Source organism: Sesamum indicum, linkage group LG9 (genome assembly GCF_026168435.1).
Source record: "Sesamum indicum cultivar Baizhima isolate 11 linkage group LG9, ASM2616843v1, whole genome shotgun sequence".
NCBI lineage: Eukaryota > Viridiplantae > Streptophyta > Magnoliopsida > Lamiales > Pedaliaceae > Sesamum > Sesamum indicum.
This window is the reverse complement of record NC_142665.1, coordinates 19583502-19605670: the sequence shown is the minus strand read 5'-3', so window position 1 is coordinate 19605670 and position 22169 is coordinate 19583502. Positions and strand designations below refer to the sequence as shown.

At 32.6% G+C, this 22169-nt stretch overlaps 1 protein-coding gene and 1 non-coding gene across 4 annotated transcripts; both read right to left on the bottom strand.

Moving 5' to 3' along the window:
- Nucleotides 1-1066: 1066 nt before the first annotated feature.
- Nucleotides 1067-15103, bottom strand: CDKE;1 (cyclin-dependent kinase E;1). 3 transcript variants are annotated; one of them, XM_011101395.3, is made up of 16 exons: nt 14715-15093; nt 13593-13703; nt 13265-13368; nt 11725-11767; nt 11463-11561; nt 10426-10495; nt 10162-10256; nt 10007-10040; nt 9846-9930; nt 9629-9706; nt 9135-9182; nt 7823-7855; nt 7586-7694; nt 4132-4350; nt 3975-4044; nt 1067-1348 (listed from the first exon to the last, which is right to left on the bottom strand). In XM_011101395.3, the coding sequence occupies exons 1-15, from the start codon at nt 14931-14933 to the stop codon at nt 3976-3978; spliced, it is 1416 nt and encodes a 471-aa protein (XP_011099697.1). In that variant the 5' UTR covers nt 14934-15093; the 3' UTR covers nt 1067-1348; nt 3975. The 3 variants fall into 3 exon arrangements, with proteins under 3 accessions (XP_011099697.1, XP_088741454.1, XP_020554891.1); XM_088885328.1 differs by having other exon boundaries at nt 1301-3883; nt 14715-15096; XM_020699232.2 differs by lacking the exons at nt 1067-1348; nt 3975-4044; nt 4132-4350 and adding an exon at nt 6582-6862 and having other exon boundaries at nt 14715-15103.
- Nucleotides 15104-19472: 4369 nt separating this feature from the next.
- TRNAH-GUG (transfer RNA histidin (anticodon GUG)) lies at nt 19473-19544 on the bottom strand. Its single transcript has one exon. It is a non-coding gene; the product is annotated as a tRNA-His (tRNA).
- Nucleotides 19545-22169: the final 2625 nt, after the last annotated feature.

The following is a 22169-nucleotide window of genomic DNA, read 5'->3' as shown; positions in this document are numbered from 1 at the left end:
AATTGATAAAATATGCTAGATCAGACTATGATTTTGTTCTATTTTCTTTTTTTAAGTGTACTTGGAATATAGGGATGTGATTATTTATTTTTATCTGAAAATGATATAGATTTACTTAATTTTGATATCAAATTAACAATAACATTTCATGTGCAAGATATAGATTATACTCAGATTTTTAGTTAATTTTTAACCTACACCTTACTTAGTGATTACATTTTTTTTTATTATAAATAAGGATAAATTATAGCTCTTCTTAAATTTAGCATAATTACACATACCCCTTATTGTTTAAAAAATTATTGATCTCTTTCTAATTTTTACAATCATCTAACAATTAGCAAATTCGCTACTCTCCGTTAAATTCCTTTCTATTTTTTTATGTTAAACTAACCATAATGTAACTATAGACTATTAATTATAATTACACTTATTTTTTAAAAAAAAATTATGAACCAAATAGATAATATTTTTATTTTTCCATTCACCTCGTCCAACTTTTTACATTTTCTTTAATGTTCTTGAAAAAAGAATACAACAAGTATATTCCAACCCTTCCAAAAATTACATAAGTTCATCATATATTAGAGTACTTATAATTTTTTAAATAACGAAAGAATATTCGCAACTATGCCAAGTCCCTAGTAGCTTATTGTAATTTACAAGGTGAATTTAGATTGAAAAAGGTAGAACCTTGGTACACTGCTCCATGTATACAGAATACCAAGGCAATTTTGGCAGGGGGCATTTCAGGATAGCCTACTTGATTACAGCTTCAAGTGAAAAATAACTACTGCAATCGACTTTCTGCAAACTAGTTAAAACAACTCAACTACTTGTAATTTTTCGATTAACCAAATTTATGGATCTATATCTGCATTTGAGTTTATATTTTCAGTGAGGAAAGAAATGGGAATTATATCAGTTCACACTTTCACTGGCATTTTCTCCAGAAACCAAATTTACTACTGATTCAGCGCTTTTTTTTCTCCTATATTTGAGCCTAAGAAATATATGTTGACTACTCAGCAAAGAAACAAGTTACAGAATGAACGGCAAAAATAAGTAGAGGATGAACTGTACAAAGCATTGTATTGCACCAGGATAAGGATAAATCATCGAGTCAATTGCAAGTATACTACCAAGAAAGTTTGATTTCGGGAACAACTAGGCACTAGTCTCAATTCTTGATCTGTATGCTTCTACTGAATATTGTGAATCTGGGGTTGAATCATTTGTTTTGCTACTGCCCTTGTCTCTTCTTCTGGAATGATTTGAGTGTACGTCTTGCCTTTCTTTACTGATCCCGTCACTTCTGCTCCATTTTCTTCTGGAATCGAGCTGAATTCTGCATATAAATGTAGAAGCCTTGAATCAGACTATGAAATCAATAACTAATGATCCCTGGAAAATTCATATGCATAAATGAGGCAAAAGATGCAACTTTGGTAGGCAACATAATCCACAGACCTCATAGATTTCCTTCTTCCTCTTTAACCTAATTGTGAGTGAGGATGAAATTGAGATTCCTTTATAGCTCATGGCTCTATCATGCATTAATTCTGCACATTTGACCTGCCCTTGGTTTGAGGAGCTATATACTTTCTTCATTTAAGGAGTAAATTACACTACTATCCCTAGAGCTTCAGGTCTTGAAAAATTATGCTTCACTTCTAGCAATCATCTCTTACATTATAAATTTCTTCATAAAACTAGATGGTAATATAAAACAATCATATAGGTGGTGTTAGCGCAAGTTCCCAAAACTGAGACCCTCTTCCCCCCTTAATGATATGCCTGAATCTCAAGTGGTGTGATTGTAAATACGACTTATTTAACAGTTTCACCTGTTTGCATTCATGGGTCAATTCTTGATAAGTTTAGAGCTCCTTTCAACCCCCCACCACAATAGAGGAAAAAGGAAAAAAAAGGGGAGGGAGGAGGGGGCAACGAATTGCAGTGACATATGCAGAAACAATTAGATTATATTTAATGGACTCTCTGAAAACAAAATTACCAAGTTTTTCAATTAGAGGGCGAGCAGATTGCACAAAATAATAAAAATCAATCAAAATGAAGAGAAGGCAAGGGGATTGGCGCAACCACACCACACAGCCAACCCAACGCACAAAAACGTAAACGTAAAACCAAAAGCCACATACACATACAAGATAGCTTCTTCGAAAATAGTAAAAGAGTCTTACGGAACACCCCCTGATCAAAATGACTTTTGCAATTCGGACAATTCAGTGAAAGAAAGCACATAATCAACAGTTCCACACATGAATGAGCAAAAAATGTATGCTGTGCAACCTCGGATATACCAGTTTCTAGTAGAACCTTTTCGAAGTGCTAAATTGGTTAGCTAACTTGTACAAAAGCAAAGTACAAGAAAGTCACTTATGGAAGTTTTCCCGAATTCCATCACGACATACTTTTTTTTACACAGGTGTTATTTATTTGTGAATTGTAAGGAAAAATATCTCAAGAATTCTTTTTTTCATTTTCTTCATTTTGAAAAGATAATTATACCTTTAATCTACTGCCAAACATCTTTTATATAGGACATTGCAAGTTCATCTCACATCCAAACATAGTTTCAATATTTTACTTCATTTTTATTTCAAAGAAATATCTCATTAATGAATTGACAAGTAAGTGCTACCTAGGGAACTCAGATTTATATGCCCACAAGTCCACATATTGCTAGGACAATGAAAACCTATATCCATCTCTGATTCTCTTACATTATGTTTGAATTGATAAATCTTGAGCTCTTCATTAAAGTTATACTTTGAGTCATTTTGGTTGATTTCGGACCACTTATCATTTCAAATCCATCTCTCCAATCCCAATTTTCCATCCAAATGTAGCTCCATTCTTTCAAAATTAGTTTGTGAGATAATTCTGGAGCTCTTTTTACTACTTTTTCATGCCACTGCTTCTACGGGAATTTATTTTCAAGTTCTCTGCAGAAATATGGCCATAGCAACAATCCAAGTATTCAACTATATTCTCTTGTTTAAATAAGATTTAGACTTAATGCCCTTCACTCGGGCCTGATTCAAAGTCAATTTTATGTTTGCCTAGGGGAATTTGTATCTTAAACCTTCACAAACTAGCCATCATGTCTTAAGATTTAGATCACTAATACAGCTAAGATCTTCTGTATTTTAATTTAATTTAAATTCATTACCGTACAGTTCAAGGTTATCAAAAGTATGTTGATGGAGATCAAGATTTCTCATATACCTCTCGTAGATGTGATATAAGTTTAGTTCCATCTCTATCATATATGAATTCCAGCCATTCCCAGGATACAAAGAACATCAAGCGCAGACAGATAGCTAGAAGGAATGAAGCATGAAATAGACCAAGTGGCTATTGCGTAGAAATACATTGACATGGGGAAAACTCTAATTTTATTTTTTCCCCCTTTTTGGTTTCCTTTCTCTATGGCCATAAAATCTACCAGAGTTTTCATTAGTCAACCATATCTACTTCTGTAACAAAGGAGATAAATACTAAAGAAATTTACACCAGTATTAGGAATCCTTTCCTCTGGTCCACAGACCTAAGTTCCACCCAAAGAGTGTCCTCCTCATGACAAAATGAGGTGGAGCACATACATTAATCTTGTTCCATGCATGATTATTAATAACTAAAACTATCTTATATACAGGTGGAAAATGTCAGAGTAAGAAGTTTAGGAACAAAATCTAACAAAACTAACCAAAATAAAGAAATATATACATACCATTTTAACAAATCAGGCAAAAGTGCAACAGGAGTGATTAAAAGACAGGATTAATATGGATTTGCAACTTAATATAGATGATCTATTGTGTCTTGAATGCTTGCAGTCCAAACATTAATATTAGCTCTGCGATGGAAATCAAACCAGACTTCTTAAGGGATATTAGCAAATAAAATATTCTATAGCAGCAAAACCTAAGAACTACAAGTGGAATTACCTCAGAAGCGCCTTGATTTCTGTTGTGGAGGATATCCAGTCATCCCCATTCCAGGGTCCTTCCTTCTCATCTATTATAAAAGGATAGACTACGTATTTACTGAAGGAAGAGAAATCAACATAAACATTCAGCAGAGTGCTCATCGAAACCAACAAACCTGTTGCTGTTGATGAGCCTGGGGACCAACACCTCGCTGCATTGGGATCCCACCAGGATTTACACCACCCATTCCAGCCTGAGAAGCAAGATTATAAGCTGGGATTCCGGGGGGTTGCATCCGTTGCATGCCAACCATGGGCATTGGCCGGGGCATGGATCTATTTTGCATCACATGAGGACCTCCCATGGCCCCAGACATCGAATTTCCAGATGATACCTAATAAAAGCAAACCGAAACAAAAGTATGCATGAGAAAACAAAGACATCGGAAGAAAATTGTCACAAAAAACTAGATCTTGCAAATCTTCCACATACTTAATATAACCAGCAACAAATTATGGTTATACGGGATACAGTTACTTGATTTTACTTTCATCCAGCTTCCTCCACTAAATGTTAGTTTTCGTAGTATTTCATAACTTTCACCTTTTTCCATATACATACTGACATGGTTCACAATATCACTCATGGTTCCAGAGGAGTACATATTCAAACCTGAAACATCTTAATATCAAGACATAATTAAAATAGATTCGGTTCACGATGATTTATATTTCAATTTGGAGCCTGATGGAAAGTAGAAAACCTTAATGCTACACTTGGATAAAAGGAGTTGAATTAGAAGGAATTATTATGAGAATGATTTCAGAAATGGATTTGAAATCCATTACAATGCCACAAAATATAGCTCAAATAGAAATGAACGGTTTGGATCCTTTGTCATATAAAATTATCCAGACAAGTTCGAAAGGATTTCTTATCATGGATTCTAAATCTCTAACTCTAAACCCGTCAATTCAAACACAATATAATAGATTTTAACTCACAGCAGCAAACTTCTCCGACGGAAGTTATCTAAACCACCAATTTGCAACAACTGTTACACACTAATTTTAGTAGCATAAAACCAAACCGTCCAGCCCAATGTAGGAAGAAGTAGAGGAGGATCACCTAATAATACCCAGCACTCACTCATGTACTGCTGCTTAGTCTTTTAAGTTAGGTTTGATACTCCAGTAAGAGCAATGTCACCTCACCAATTAGACTCATATTATATTTCTTCAATTGACCGTACATGCAAAAAGTTAAACCGATTATACTTAAGAGTCGATTATAGCTATTTAATCCAATTTGATTTATAGATTGTAAATAAGTCAAGTGATCCCAGCAAAACGTGATGAATAATTATAAGCTATTCTCTAGGTCACTTTTAAAGTTTTAGGGTTAGGGTGTAAGCACTTTAAATTGCTTATATCATAGTGCTGTGTTTTGTATTGTTTAGAGGCTCCAAGGAATGAATTTTGAAGTGCTTATAAATTATTAGTTAAATAAGCACTTCAGGACACCATATAACTCCGAGAGCTAATAAAGTTTCAAGGAGGCTACAGTCAGAAAGTGCCAATAAGCAGACTATTATTAAGCAGTGGTAAAGTAGTTAATAGTTAGAGGCACCTAAACTACATCACCTTTCTTAAGTTGAAACTCATAAATTTTGTTGGATGACGCTGAAAATTTTAAGCATTAATGAAAAGGACTATGGCTAAAGTGCAAAATAGAGCTTTCCACATTAATCACTTGAATGTCTAGAAGTGGGCCACCAAGATAATAAATTCAAAGCATGTTTTTATATATGCAGCCCTTGATATATGACAATAATGCAAAATTCAGGGATCGCGTCCCATTTGCAAATTCGGTCCAAGGAAAGAATACGGCATTAAGATTTCCTCGTATAGAAGAGCTAATATTGTACACAATTTGGAATCTTTCAGCTAATCATAATTCTTCAAGGAAAATGCATATGATGAGAAAATGTGTCGTGTAGCAAAAAGTGATCAGTCTATTTATGGCTTATACATTAAATTCTTAATATATGCAAATAAGGTTGTAATCAAGTGAAACTTATTCACTTAATTACTTACACATTATATAGCTTATTTGTTTTTATACAAGTAGAACATACAACTGGCTAATTTTTTAGGACTCACTCATAATTGCACTGTCATTCTTAGATATAAAGGGACATTGTAATTTTTGGCTTGTGTGTAACTACGTGAAATACTCCAAATGAAGAAATGCATAACATGCATTATCTTAGACTTGCTTATGATGATTTTGATCATTCAATTTGATAAGTACTGCATAATATACCATACTTCGCAAATGCGCCATGCAAAGACCTCTAAATCCACAGCAGAGCCATTTCCCCTCTCTTCAACCCTCAACCAAAATTCTTCAGACAGTGAAATAGGGGGTATTTCCTTCGCCTATGCCTACCGTATCTATTTGTATTAACATAGTAGCATAATCTCATCTGATACTCAATTAAGTTGATTTAGCATATTAAACGTGCACCATCAAGAAAAAAAAATAATCAGATACGGCTTGAGTTATGGTTTTCAGGTTAACTTCACCATCCATGTAATACTGAATCAGAGTAGAAGAGAAGAGTGCCTTGCCCCAAAAAAAGGGGTTCTGAAAAATGATGCCTAACATGTAATCAATCATTACAAAGATAATCACAGCCTGTTGAGCTTTTCAAATCAAGTTAAACCAGGTGCAAGGTAATTCCACAAAAGCCACAACCACTAGGATCTTTACATAATTGCATCAAGAATAGCAGGTTGTCTGCTGCTACAGCTAAAGCTCAAATCTATCAGACGAAAAAGTCAATGACGGGGACCACATACAGCAGGCACATCAACCTTTCCCAGAAAACGAAAGAGAGTTGCCTTGTAAAGCATAAAAGAATCGAATCATAAAACAGAAATCAGGTTATCATCATGAGATAGAAGACTGCAACATTTCATGCACAAAAGTTAAACATGCAATAAATAAAATTTCATGTGTGCATATTATTATGGTTTTGGAAAGATCTATTTGAACATCTCAATAATTTCCAGCAAATGTCCAAGAAGTTTCTCAATTGCACGCAGGCCCCGAACCTTTCCTCTTGGCATCCAAAACTCATATTTGGCATTAAGGTGTCTCCCAACTCAAATTTGGGGTTGTTTCTAAGTATGGTTCAAATAAACTCCCCTCTATTACCTGGAATGGATCATTAGAATTGCCAACACAGAATGAGAATGTAATTAATTACCATGCTTGAAATATGCTATTCTTAGGTATTATTTTTTCATCCCATCAAGATACTTATATTTCTTTCAACAGCACACTGCTTTAAGTGAAAAGAATGACAAGGTAGAGAAAAGCATTCTAAACAAATGTAATTAGCTCAGGCCTCAGATAACTGATAGGCAGCAATAATAGATAATCAAAGCTCTAGCTGCATAAAGAGATTACTCTGGGCAAAATGACTACAAGGGTGACAACTTTTGGGGGCCAATTCAAATGCTACACAAACTGATAGGTATGACCAGAACAAAGTACTCTACAAGATTAGCATATTAAGAAGCTTCAAACAGTCAAATAAACAGAGGATTAGCCAACCATACCGGTTGAGAGGGCTGGAGACTAATTGTTCCTTCAATATCAGTGCTTGTGTCCACTGGCCGAGTTGGGTAATTCACAACTTTCTCTCCCGGTTGTGGAGATACCAGAGCACTGACACAATTGAGTTATTAGATATACCAAAATTACTAAATAAGCAGGTGGTATTAGACATGAATCACCTAAAGGAATTAACTACTAGATCACAAAAAGTGCAGCAACTAAGGAATATAGTTACTTACTTGCGACCCGGCAAAGGTTCCATGCGAAAATACCTGTAAATCAGAAAAGGAACCTTAGAGGATTTAAAGATGGCTAGTCTAACTTTGACAGTTAGTAATAATCCAAAACCACTAGGACATAACTTAATTAAAAAATAAAAAAGCTTGACATTTAATGACAGAAAACTCGTCCACCAACTTAAGGATACAGAATGGTGTAAGATAAAATATAGAGTGCAACAGGAGAAAGAAAAAACATGAAGATTGTGACTGCAATCAAAGTAAGATTTAAATCATGAATCCCGCAAACTGATTGAAATCACCCCACGTGTAATGAAATAACTAAATATTATAGCAGGTTTACCATTATTTAAGGAAATAACTCGCCTATCGACACTAACCACCATCATTGCATCACAATTTACATTGCCTTCAGCAAAAAGCAGCATAACAAAACAATCACAAAGAGCAAAGTAAAAATTGTTGTTGTATAGAGAGCAAAAACATATAATATACCAGAGAAGTAAAAACTTCTAGAGTTAGTCATAGACCACATTCAAACTAGGCTCCTTCAATTCCATTAGTGATCAAGTCAGATCAAGCAAAGTCAAGGCCAATGCAAATACAGATTTCTGTTTGAGAAAGCCCAAATGATGAATACATGTTTTTATACAGACATACTAAATTAGCACAGAAACCGATTGGAGAGTTAAGATCAAAATAGAAATATAGAGGATACTTATTTAATTAAGCTGAGTTATAATCACAGGACTCATTGGCCCAGAAAGTATAAACCAAAATTTGCACCAAGTTAAAAGGTTGATTCCAATGAACCCAGTACATAGATGCATCAGATTTCAAAACTTGAAGATAGAACAAGGGAGACAAAATAGATAATGCAGGGGGATGCAGCTAGCTGGACGATCAGATGTCAAGTTGTGACATATTTTTTTACTTTAGGAAACTCAAGCATGAAAATCACATTGGAAATTGAGTTTGATAGTAATAAATCATGAATGGTTGAATTGAGGGATGAGGTTATGCAAATTAAATGCCAGACAAGTCACAGAAGGAGCAGCTAATTGGCTGATTGCCAAAACCTCGTCCCGAACAAAATAGAATGCAACAAAGACACAAAAGGAACTAATAGCTGCAGTTCACTAATTGCGAAAACAAATTCCAGAATCAATTCAGAAACAAAGTCACTTATTGACCAGTCTTAGCACAAAGCAAGCACAACTTATCCTTGTAAATGTAAAAGGCTCATCCAAGCAGGAGGCACATCAGAAACAACAAGGATTGAAAAGCTGGTAGAGGAGCAGTAATTACATACTCATGATCAAGAGCCTGTGCAGCTGTTATTCGTTTTCTGGGATCATACCTGCAAACAAAACACCCGCATATCAAATGTCAATCTGTTAATCTTAAATGACCAAACATAATGCATCAATTATGAAGAAATTAGAAGAAAAGGAGTCAAAACTAATATCAGGCTGCAGACACGTCCAAGTCTAAAAAAAAAGAGCCTTAATACTGAATAAAAATGTTGAGACCTACTGGCATTCTACGTGGCTTTCTGATATCAACAACATCAGAAAAGTAAGAATATTTTAGATTTGCAGAAGCACTGAATATCTTATCTTACTTTAATGAACAACTAAAGCCACAGTAATTATATGTCTTAATAATATAATAGATGTTAAATACAATTAAATATCAGTGGATGTCGAAATCCCATTATTATTACTGTGACTCAAGAGAGCACCATCAAGCAGATCCAAATTATAAAAAGTTCAAATGCAATGCTTGCAGAAACAGGGGACATACTCAAGCATCTTGGAGAGGAGATCATATGCTGGATTTTTGGGAGAGAGATGAACCACAGTGTAAAGTCCAGCATTATCACTGCATGAACCGAAGCAATTAAATGAGAAAATTTTTTAGCTAATAACACAACACAGATATATGTCTCTAGGACATTGACTGCTCAGCAGAAAACATACTGATATCAAAACAGTGCAAAAAAGAAAAAGTTATAACTAACTATTTGTGTCCTTGAATATGTTGCACATCAGATTGCCAGTGTGGAAGGTTCACAAGAGTTGGCCACTTTTCTTGTGTGGGATGACCTAACACCACACACATCTATCAGCAGTTGTTCACAAAATAACCACGAAAAAGGAATCATCAAAAGAACCTTCTCACCTAGGACCTTAAATATTTTGTCAAGTTGATCAAGCTGCATCATCAAAGAAATTTCAGAAGACGTAGCCAGCCAAAGGAGTACAAAAAGCTTTGGCATGAGCAACACAATGAGTACAACTTACTCTAAATAACAAAGGTTACAGAAAACATCATACCTGAAATGGATTAGGAGTCCCTTTGACTTCTTGCCCTTGAAATAGCGGCTTTAGAGTCAGAAGCTCAGCAAAGATGCAGCCAACAGCCCACATGTCTGTACCATAAATAAAATATATCACAATCAAGCAAAAGACTTAAGTATCTAATTCAAACTAATTCTTTGGTGATATAAGATTAAAAACGCGCTCGTGCACACATACGTATGTGATATGTTTACAATGATAACCACTAACCAGAGAAATATGGTTTCAAAAAGATCTTACCAACAGCACTTGTATAGTGTTTCGCCCCAAGGAGCAACTCAGGGGCACGATACCAAATAGTAACAACAACCTATAGTTCAGAAATTCAAAAACTCAAACTATTAATATGGCTGGAATTGTATCCATAATAACAAGAATAAAAAATGCCGAAGGGAAGCATGGATGCGCCAAGAAATTAAAAACTGTAAAGAGCAGAATACAGAGTTGATAATGAAGAATTTTATCAATGCAAATCCGAAGACTCAACTTTTTTTATTTGGGTTCCTACTAAGCAGTTTTAAAATGCGGTCTTCCACAACCATTTAAAACTTTCAAGATATTGTTAATTATTAGAATAAAGCATTAATACATAAATCAGATAAAGCATTGGCCTTTTTTAAATTCACAATTCCGATTTCGGTGTGCAATTATTCCAGAACAATTTAATTATCTCTCTGAATTCTGAAGCTACATTCTCCGCCTTTACAAAATGCTGACAAGACCTGTCATTGACACTTTTCTCATCTCTGTTTATCTTGTCTATATATATATCAATAAACACACCATACCAAGTTATTTGTAAGTTTTACATAATCTAATCCCATTTTTCTACGACCATGCTGATGATGTAACTATTAAACTAATATTAGATATACAATAACACTGACTACAAATTATATGTTTCTACCATTGTCCAAACAAGAGTCACATCTAATTTCATATTCATTGGTATTCTTTCTTTCTAAATTATCATAGTTCCGATATAAATTTATATTCAAGATAAAATTTTCTTTAGTCAATCAACTATGTTGAATAAATATTCTAAAAATGACATTTTATAATTAAAAAAAAACTTACTAATATAATTAATTTAAATTTTGATTTTTTATAGTCAATAAACTAGAGCTCAATATTTTCCTTTAGGAAGTAAAATTGTTGAACTCAAGCTGTGAAATCTTTCCAAGCTCGACTTGCGCTCAACTAGTTTACACAGAGAAGTATAAGAACTTGATTGCTTTAAACCAAAAATGAAAAAGTGGAACAAGATATTTTCTTACCCCATTCTCGGATAGTGGCTTTAAGGGAGCCTGGTAAATTCTTGCAAGGCCAAAATCAGCAATTTTTACTACTCCTTGCTCTTCTCCATCACCCATTACCTGGTAACCAAAAGTTCAGGATAAATAACACAAGACCTCAGGGTTTAGAATCATGAACGGAAACTTGTACAGAAACAATAGCACCTACAGATATTTAGAATAATATCATATATAATTGAGAAGCAAATGGCATTAGAAGACAGATACAGCAAAAGCAACTTACAAGGATATTTGAAGGCTTCAGATCTCGATGGACAATCCAGTTACTGCAAAAATTGTCATTTGTAAAAGAGTTAGCCAAGGTCAGCAGTTTTCCAACTTAAACCACAGACCAAGAATAAAGCAAAACTTGGACATGATTACTGCATTTTCCTATAGGATCAGTAAGCCACATGCTTGTCTTCTTAAAACCTTACAGAAAGTTGAAAACATATCCAATACATGCAAATATCTGGAGAACAAAACTAAAATCCAAATTATTTAAAAACGAATATTAATATTCTAATAGTCCTCTAAATAAGATTCCTTTTATATCTCTAGAAATTGTATGAGGGGAGGCAAAGCCACCTGATGCATCCACAACGAGCAAGCAATCACATAATAAGTGCAAAGCTACATAGTTTTTTCCTTAGAATTCTGCAATTTCTGTTCATCCACAGGCACAATTTTATGCAATAAAGACACCATCCACAAAATAGAGCATTCATACCCCTCATGAGAAGATTTTTATCATTTTTAGAATAAAATATATTAATTGTATTAGAAATCCTAGTGCTCAGCTCTTTATAAATCACACCAATGATTAACTTTGTTGTCATTGAGTAATTTAAATAATAGAGATAAGTTAGAATAAGCCAATAATCTCAAAAGACCTAGAAGGTCTAGAAACCAATTGCAAAGCCAATTAATGTTTAAAAGCCGTATAGGTTAAAGAGAGATATGTTCTAGGATCCAGGTTTTGAGATGATCAAAATTATGAAATAGTGTTAAATCTTTCACATCTAACGTCTCTGTTAGACTTAATCATTTTTTATTAGCTTAAAAATGGTGCAAACTGAACATTGCTTAAAAGATGCAATTGCATTGCCATTAGGAGAAGAATTTAGAAGAAAGCAACACTAGATCAGGCACATAGATTACCATTTTAATTTTTCTAACAAAGAAGGATTCATGATGAAGATTAATATTAGGACGTTTAAATAAATGGAGTAACTCCAAATACTATTCGAGACATTAAAAAGAATTGCATCAAAGAGGATTCACATGATAATGTCATCCAAATGCAAGTAAGATGGAAGGTAGTGGATCAAAAAGTTCCAAGTCCCTTCAGAACAAATCCACCAAGTCACCACCATCTCAACATTGTTATGTTCAAACCTTCAGGAGAACAGATAAAGCACCATTCAATGATATATCAAGAAACTTCAAGTAATTTCTAACTACATACTGGAAGCAAAATTCTCCAAGGTTCCCTCTCCAGATCAGGTTCACAGAGATAAAGTATAAAGGACTTTTAAAGTGATAAAAACATATGACACTGAGACAAAAGCTGCTTATTAGGTCTCAGTACCTAGAATTATTTCTAACAAGCCATGGAAGAACATTAGCCCAAATTAACTAGAGGACAATGTCATTTCTCAGGATTCAAAACCAGTTGATCAAAAATCAATTAGGTGCAGTTTGCAGTTGTCTGGGTGGAGGTAAGTGTATGATTAGCTATAATCATACACTAATTAAGCACAGGAACATAGAAGTATACAAACCTGTGAAGATAATTGAGACCATTAAGAAGCTGCCACAATATTGACTTGATGGTATACTGATTGATTGGTTGGTTGACTTTGTCCCTGTGGTGTCTAATGATTTCCTAGTAAAATCCAGAAGAGATAAATCAATTTTTGCTACAGTCAGATTGATGAGCATATAAACAAGTGTATATAGCTTCTTCTATTTTCTCTATCTTTCTTCGGTTGGGTGTTCACACAAGGACCTATTACCATTCACTATAATGAGCAATGTGCACAGCTCACAGTAAAACATGACAGAGTACGTTGTATGGGGCTTATTAGTAAAGAGTAAGAAGTTACTCACATAGAGGTCGTGCTCAGCATAGTCAAAAGCTAGATAAAGTGACATGTCCGCATGATTGATATGCACATTCGCAAGCTTTACAACATTCTCATGGGAAATCTCACGTAACAACTGCAAATTAGAACCGATATAATTACATTCAGGAAATGATTTTAAAATCTCAAGGATAGAAGACGAAACATGAATAAGCAAACACTAAAGGAATCATTAAGAAAAACTAAAAGAAAAAGCAAAATGTTATGAACAAACATGTTATATCCCTGATTGATAAAAGAAAAAGGGGAAACCCAAAAAAAAAAAGATTTGAGTCCAACACCCATCATTTGTGGTCTCTTTCGGATATATAGTTCATGAAAAAGGGAAAGGACTCAAATCAATTTCTGCCTTGCCATATGACCCGTAGATTTATTATAATCTTGAATAGTTCCTTCACCATGATAAAAATAAAAATAAGAAGAAATAAGTGAAATAAAACAAAGGTGCCACTATAAATTTCCAGGGAGAAGCATCGCAGGTATATCCAACTAAATTGCTTCATTTATAAATAAATCTTATATTGTGTGAACTGACATAATTTATAATATCCTTCCTCCTTCTCTGTCGTGAATATTTATGAGCTCTAGACACACACAGTGAGCTACACTTAAGCCGATCCATCCACCAAATAAGCACGTTTTTTAAAAATTTATTTACTTCCTCTCAGAAAGAAAAAACTATTTACTTATTCAAACACATTTGCAGCTTCAAGCATGGTGAATAACCAGAACCTTACCCAGTAAAAAAATATGAAGGGGGAAAGAGAAAGACAAGCCCACACTGTCTGTTTCGCCCTCTTTCATTCCCTCATTCAATTCAATAAGTCTAAAGGCAACCAAGACCCCTTTCTGCAGCTTTTCATTCACCCAATTGACCACACACAAAAATCATCATCCTACTAGACTTCACATACACGAATTCCACCAAAAAGAAGAAGAGCCAACAATAAGTTTTACTGTTCTCTACCTCCCAATCAAGCAAGCAACCAAAACCCCCGAGAACAGAACAGAACTAATAACACGTATCCCACACAAACACATAGACATTACTGGAAACACATAAACAAACGGGTTGGTCGTAATTTACCATGATTTCCCGAATTGCGGTCGGAGAAACGCCGTCGCCATCTTTGGACTGCTTGAACTTCTTGATGGCTATAGATTTCGCGCGATTCGACTTAATCTTCGCCAAGAAAACCAGCCCATAAGTTCCCTCCCCGATTTTCCCAATCACATCGTATTGCTCCAGCCACTCCGGCTTGCTGTTGCTGTTACTGCCCGAATTGCTTCCCCTTCCATCCCCCATATCTGCTCGAACTACTGATATCAACCTTGTACAACAAATTCTGCTTTATCGTTCTGTATCTCGGGAAATACTTATACAAAGTTTAAACTGCGGAATTGACAAATTTGGGAATCCATTGGAGAGCTCCAATTCAGGCGTTTCTTAGGAGTATTTACTTATTTCCTTTTCTTACTAATTACCAATCGAGGTCCGCCTAGTCGCTCTTTCCCTTCCCAATGTAGCGACATTAGTGTTCTCTCTCTTAAGTCGCATTTCTTCTAAAATTGTATTGATGGGATTCGGACTAGGCACCTCATTATCATAAAGTCTCAATTTTGTCAAATATATAAAAATACAAATTGTCATGGCACATCGTATCACTGTAAATATGATAAAACTTTCATATTTTTTAAAATATATGATAATAAAAAATATATATATCATAAATCACATTCAGAAAATAATAAAAAAATAAAACAAAACTATCTTAAGATATTATCTATACAATAAAAAAATAGGTTTAGACGTGTTAAAATACTATGGAGTCATTTTTAAAAACAAAAGGCAATTATAATTAATTTTTAAAAATATTTAATTATGAATATAATTATTAAATTTAAAAATTAATGCAATGATACCATTAATCAGCTTTTGTGAATATCAAGAATTTTTCCTTTTTATATTAGTATAGATTTTATAAATTATTGGTGTATGATTATTTTGGGTTATGAACATTTATTGAGGAAATAATTAATTTGGGATTATGTGATACAATTGACAGAATTAACTATTTAATAGCAATCATTTCAATTTACAAAATAATCACAAAATCTTATAATGATTAATGGAATAATTATCTTTGACTACAAGGCTACAAATATAGAAAGTATAATAATCTGCTCAGTCAATATTTAAAGTTCAACTGAAAATTTATTACTAGAATCATTATTCACTGAAAGAAAATTGTTTTTTACTATCAATTTTTTTTTTTATACAAGAAAACTTGCTCTAAAAGCCACCTCTTCTATTATGATTTTTAGTCCGTACCAAAATCTTCGATCAAAATGATGCATAGTATTTGGATTCGTTTTTTGATAGTTTTATTGTGTTTCGTGAAGATATAGAGAGTAAAACAAAGATAAATAAGTATGTGTTAGAGATAGTATGTTTGTTTTGGATTTGTCTTTGGATATAATTTAAAATAAGTATTTTATGTTTAATGTTGTGTTTTATGAGATAAAAATTACTGTTTATTGTCAAATTATATTTTTTTATATATATATTTATGTACATGTATGCGTATATATATATGTATTTATGCTAAAACAGTTAAAAACACCCAAGTAGTGTATTTCTATATGATGATAAATATTGAGTGTAATTTCACTCATCCCAAATATAACTTGAAAATAAAAACAAACATAGTGATGAAGTTTTGATTTTGTGTTACGAATTTATTTTGTTATTAAAAGAACCATAATTTATAAAAAAAAAAAAATGAAACTACATTAAAATGATTTCAACTTAATTTTATTTAATTTGTGCTACACATTTTCAAGTTTGTCATCAAAATTTTCATAAGCCCCAAAATTATCTTAATTATGAAGTATGACGATTTTTTAAAATAATCATCATTTCTAAATAGGGGTGGGGCATCGGGTTGGATCTTAGAAGTTCGGGTTGGGATCGGGATTCTTGTCGGATATCCGAAATTCAACCCACCCTTTTATTTTTTTAAACAAACTTTCTTTTGCAACTAATATTAAATAAAAGTGATAATATTCAACTTAACAAATTTACAATTAATCAAATTCACAAATCACAATAAAAATAAAACAACAATCCAAGTTTTACAATCAACCAAATGAAATGAAAATCAATACATCATGCAATTTTTACCTTCATCCAAAATAGAAAAGAGTCATAGATCATAGTTGAAATCTTGAAGCATGTCAAGTTGCCAATGGAGTCGTAGACCATCAAATATCGGCAATAGTTGAATCAATCCCCAAGTTGAGTATTTCTACAAGAAAAGTGATTATTATTAATAAGTATCAAAATAAAAAATAAATATAAAAGTCAAAAGAGCAAAAAGAAATACCTCTTTCAATTGTTTCAATTTCATATAAATCTTCTTCAACATTTATTGGGTCAAAATCCATACAAACCCAATCTTGAACACAAATGAGGGCTTGTACTATTTTAGGAGATAATGCTCCTAAATGCATTAGGAACACGACCACTGGTGCTAAATACAGACTCTGAAGCAACGGTAGAGATCGGGACTGTCAATATATCACGAGCTATATTGGAAAGAATTGAAAATCTGTGGGAGTTTACTTTCCACAAATTTAGTATATCAAACTCTTTCCGAAAATACCTCAAGATCTTCACCTAAATATTTATCTAACTCCGGCTTTACAACAATAGTTTTACCTCCGGTCTTAAACTTTTGAAATCATTCTTGCATACAAGTTCTAGATGGAGTTCTTGTAAATGTCCTTGGTTATGGTTTTTCGTGATGGAATCAAGAACATAGGACATGCAATCGACAAAAAGTACTTGAAACCCGATTTTTCATCTGTTTAAATGAAAGCTCATCAAGAAGCAATATAACATATAAAGCATCTCTAACTTTATCTTGACCAAACCTCCAATTAATAAGAGGTGATTCTTTATCAGTTGCACCCCACGAGGTTGTTCTTCGAACAACCTCTATTTTCGGTAAAAAAAAAAAATTCAATTTCTTAATTGCATCTTGTTATATATTTTGCACCTCTATTTTGTTTCTTGTTATATGTTTAGGGTCATTGTATAATTTAAATATACAATAAACTAAACAACAAACGAAACTAAAAATAATACTAATTTTTTTGTATTTGGCTTTCTAATTCTATCATCTTCTTGTGATATTTTGAAATTTTAGAGCTTGAGAGTTGAGAGAAAGAGGATGGATTTCTTGTTGGGGTTGGATGATTGGGAAGGTTGGGAGTTGGGAGTTTGGAAAAGAAAAATAAAAGAGAAAAGGGAGGAAGAGTGGAGAAGGAGAGGAACCTTATAGCTAGGAAAAAATATAAAATACATGATTTTTTTTAAAAAAAATTGGGTGTCTGATTGAGTAATTCGAGTAGGGATATCCTACTGAAATCCCGCCCGATTTTTTTTAATTCAGCAGGTTTTTTCTTAAAAAAATTGGGGGGAAAAAAAATGATCTTGTCGGACCAGGATCCAAATTACCCAATCCGATCGCCCACCCCTATACCTAAATCTATTTATATAGTTCATTCAGAAATGACACTCTATCAAAAACAATTGCCAACCCCTTGTAGGCCGCTTGGCAACCCGAAACTATACTTGTAGTTTGTGGCTACTTGACATATTGGTTGTTTAGATGGATAAATTAGAACTATAACGATTATCGGTCCCTTGTAGGCCGCTTCACAACCTCAAGCTATACTAGCAGCGGCCGACTACACCACATGTTGGTTGTTTAATCCAAGTGCACACAATGTTTGTCTTGACGTTTCCTAAAACATTATCGTAGCTAAATGTTATTTAAGAAATATTTTTTCAATATAATTTTTCTATTTTTAAAAACGCTTTTGAAAGAATTCATGAATTCAAAGAATGAACCTTTAATTTTTCAAAAAATAATTTTCCAGACAAATTGTCATTTCACAAAACGGAAAAACTATTTTTTTTGTTTATTTCAAATTTAATTATGTAAAGGACAAATTTTTTAAAACAATTTCTTAACTTTTAAGATCTACATATTAAAAAATGTATACTTTCTTTAAGAAACATTAGGGTAGCCCTCCAAGCCATCCTTCAACCCCTTAGGGTTGTCGATTAGGTGTAGGTTCTTTCTGTTTTCAGGCAGTGTTGGCTCTATTCAATGTTATTCTATCAAATAATATGGAAATAATTGAAATCGGATCAGATGGATAAATTAAAAATAATAATAGAGTATACACGGTCAATTTTATATTTTGGATTATTTTGTGTATTAGGTGGAGAAAGTATAAGTCTTAGGGGAATGCATGTGACGTCAAAATAGTTATTATGGCCACCACAAGTCAAAATCAGAGGTATAAAAAGTAATTATAACCCATAAAAAGAAGAAAGAACGAAAGCAAGTGTAAAACTAATTACTGCATGTGGGTGATGGAATTCAAGCTCATGTCTACATGGCTGCAACGTGGAATCCTTGCTACTAAACTACAATCACTATTAATAATAGTTGTTAATTTCTACAATAGAGAAAGAAAGTGAAATAAACAAGAAAATGACCATCTTCACACTACCACATTTGAAAAAGAAATGATTATTAGTAATGATTAAAATAAAGCTAAAATTTTATTGTTATGTGCCAAAAGAAGGTAAGCAACTTGTTGGTTTCTTTAAATCAATGCAACAAAGTCTTTTCACGCGCTATTAACCTACAACTCATCTGAATATTTAAGGAATAGATCCCTAAAATCCCAACTTCCTAGCTAAGGGTATCCCATTTAGGTTAAGGCTTGTGGAATAAAGAAAAATAAAAGCTAATATGAGTGTGCATGTGGCTGCTGGGATTCGAGCCCAGGTCTCCACGGCCACAACGTGGAATTCTTACCACTAAACTACAGCCACTATTAATAATAATTATTAATTTTCTAAAATAGAGAAAGGAAATGAAATAAATAAGAAAATGACCATGTTCACACCCCCATAGTTGGAAAAGAAATAATTATTAGCAATAATTAAAATAAAGATAAAATTTCATTGTCATGTGCCACAAGAGAGGTAAGTAACTTCTTGTTGGTTTTTTTGAATTGACATGATAAAATCTTTTTACATTGACCTACAACTCTCTGAATATTTGAGGAATAGATGCAGGATCCCAACTTCCTAGAGCAGTGAGCGCTCCATTTGGTTAAGGCTTGTTGAAGAAAGAAAAATAAAAACTAGTAATTACACATGTGACTACTGCTGGGATTCAAATCTAAGTCTCCACACTAAACTTCAACCACTGTTAGTAATAGTTGTTAATTTTTCTATAGCAGAGAAAGAAAATAAAAAAAAACAAGAAAATAACCATCCTGGGTGTGCTTTTACCAAATTTCTTCATTTTTTCCCACTCGAATCCTTTTCTTGCACGATTCATCTTTCTTTGCGAGAGCACCTACAATGACACAAATATCCATATATATGAAAAGATGGGAAATTTAACAAAAAATAAACCATATATTTCCTAATCAAGACCGCTAACAGCCTCATCAATTATTGGACGAAAAATACATGAAAATACTAAAATTAATAAAATTTATAACTTACGGGATGCAACGTGAGAAAATCATAACAAATAGGACAAATTAAAAAAGACCCAAATATATGGGACAAACAATCCAATATTTCCGTTGTGTTACATACAAGTAGTAACCATCTTTTTTATTATATAGATGTCCTTTATTTTCCTTTTCATTGTGTTAAAATTTTCAAACCTTCAGAATTCAAATTACTGAAGTAGATAAAAAATAAATAAATAAATAAAATAGAACAAAGTGATCATATTAATCCAACCCGACCCATTTACAAGTAATTCATTTTGAATCCCAAGACAACATAAACCGTAATTTGAATTATTAAAAGGACAATAAATGTCCTTTTTTTTGTGGGCTCATTAATTATTTATAATAATGGTAATTTATGTATACGGAATGTAAATTTTAAATAAACCATGCAAAATAATTTAACACATCTAATCATGCAAGTCCTATGCGTGGAAGTACTTATCTCATAAATCACAATCAACAATTATAAATATGTTGTCAATTAATTTTCCGTCTAATATGTGAAATATAGGCATTACTTAGGGACGCCGCAGTGTAGTTGGTAGTAAGGCCTTGTTTGGTTTTATTTTTATTCTCAATTTTTAATTTTTATCTTCTCGTCGAGTATAAATACTTTTGTTGTTTCGTGTCTTCTCATTTGGATAATTACATTACATACTCGAATTTTATTATTAATGTTATTTTAGTATTTGAAATGATAATTCGTACTCGAGTTTTGTTATTAATATCATATTGGTACTCAATTGATGTTTTTTTATGTTATTTTTATAATTATTTTAATTAATGATCATTATCCTCATAATTTTAAATGAAAATTAATCAATACACTTTAAAAAAATTACATAAATATCAATCAATATATTTTATCTTTATTTTTAGCTGTACTACTTTTATTCTTCATATTATTATCAAGATTATTATGTGTTTATTCTGTTTGGTATCTATTACTAAATTTATTTTTTCATTATTACATAACTTATATAATAATAAAGCAAGTCCACTCAAAAAATAAATTTAAAGTAGTAAAATATAATAAAGATATAGGCATAAAGTATTTTTATTCATCGTCAAAGTTATTTATTTGTATTTAACCGAGATATTAAAATTGATTACAAAACTCGAATTTAGATTCAAGAGTTTGAATTTTGCGCGACAAATTTTCAAAAAATAAAATGAAAATTGATATTTTGGAGGTTGTAATACGTTTTGAATTTTACTTTTAATGTAGTAAATTACTAAATAATGAGTTATCTTACAAATATTTATAAATAAAGTTAGTGAATATATATATAATGTATTTTCACATGAAAATCTATACAGAACGAAAGCACATTTTTTTTCTTAAATTTAAATTGAATAAAAAGATTCCGCGAGATGTAATAGAAAATAAAAAAAAAATATAATTGAGACTTTTGGCACAAGAATGACAAATTATCAGTGAAGTTGAGGCCGTTTTGATCTTAAAAGTCACATAGGTTCGGACCCTGTTAGGTACATGGGGTGTTGTCAGCTGTATAACAGGAGTTATTATCTACTGTAATAATAAGGTATTATTAAGTATGATATATGTTAATTTTAGTATATTTTTCTTATATGGGTCATTTTTTTATAGTACTGTATTACGGGTCCAAATTCATTCTTAAAAAATCGATTGTTAAGGAAGAGAAATCCCCACTTTGTACACACACCTCATGGACCCTCTACCAACCACTTGTACGTTCGTAAGGAACTTAATTAGTGTTAATTAAGATATCCTAACATCCAACATAAATATTTGGTCAACTGTTAGAGGTTTAAAAAAAAAAAACCCTAATTATGATGGCCATTAATCACTATTGGTAGGAAAGACAAAATTTCTAACCTACTAATTACTACAATTATTAATAGGTTAATTACATCCTGCCTATACTATTCATCACTGTAT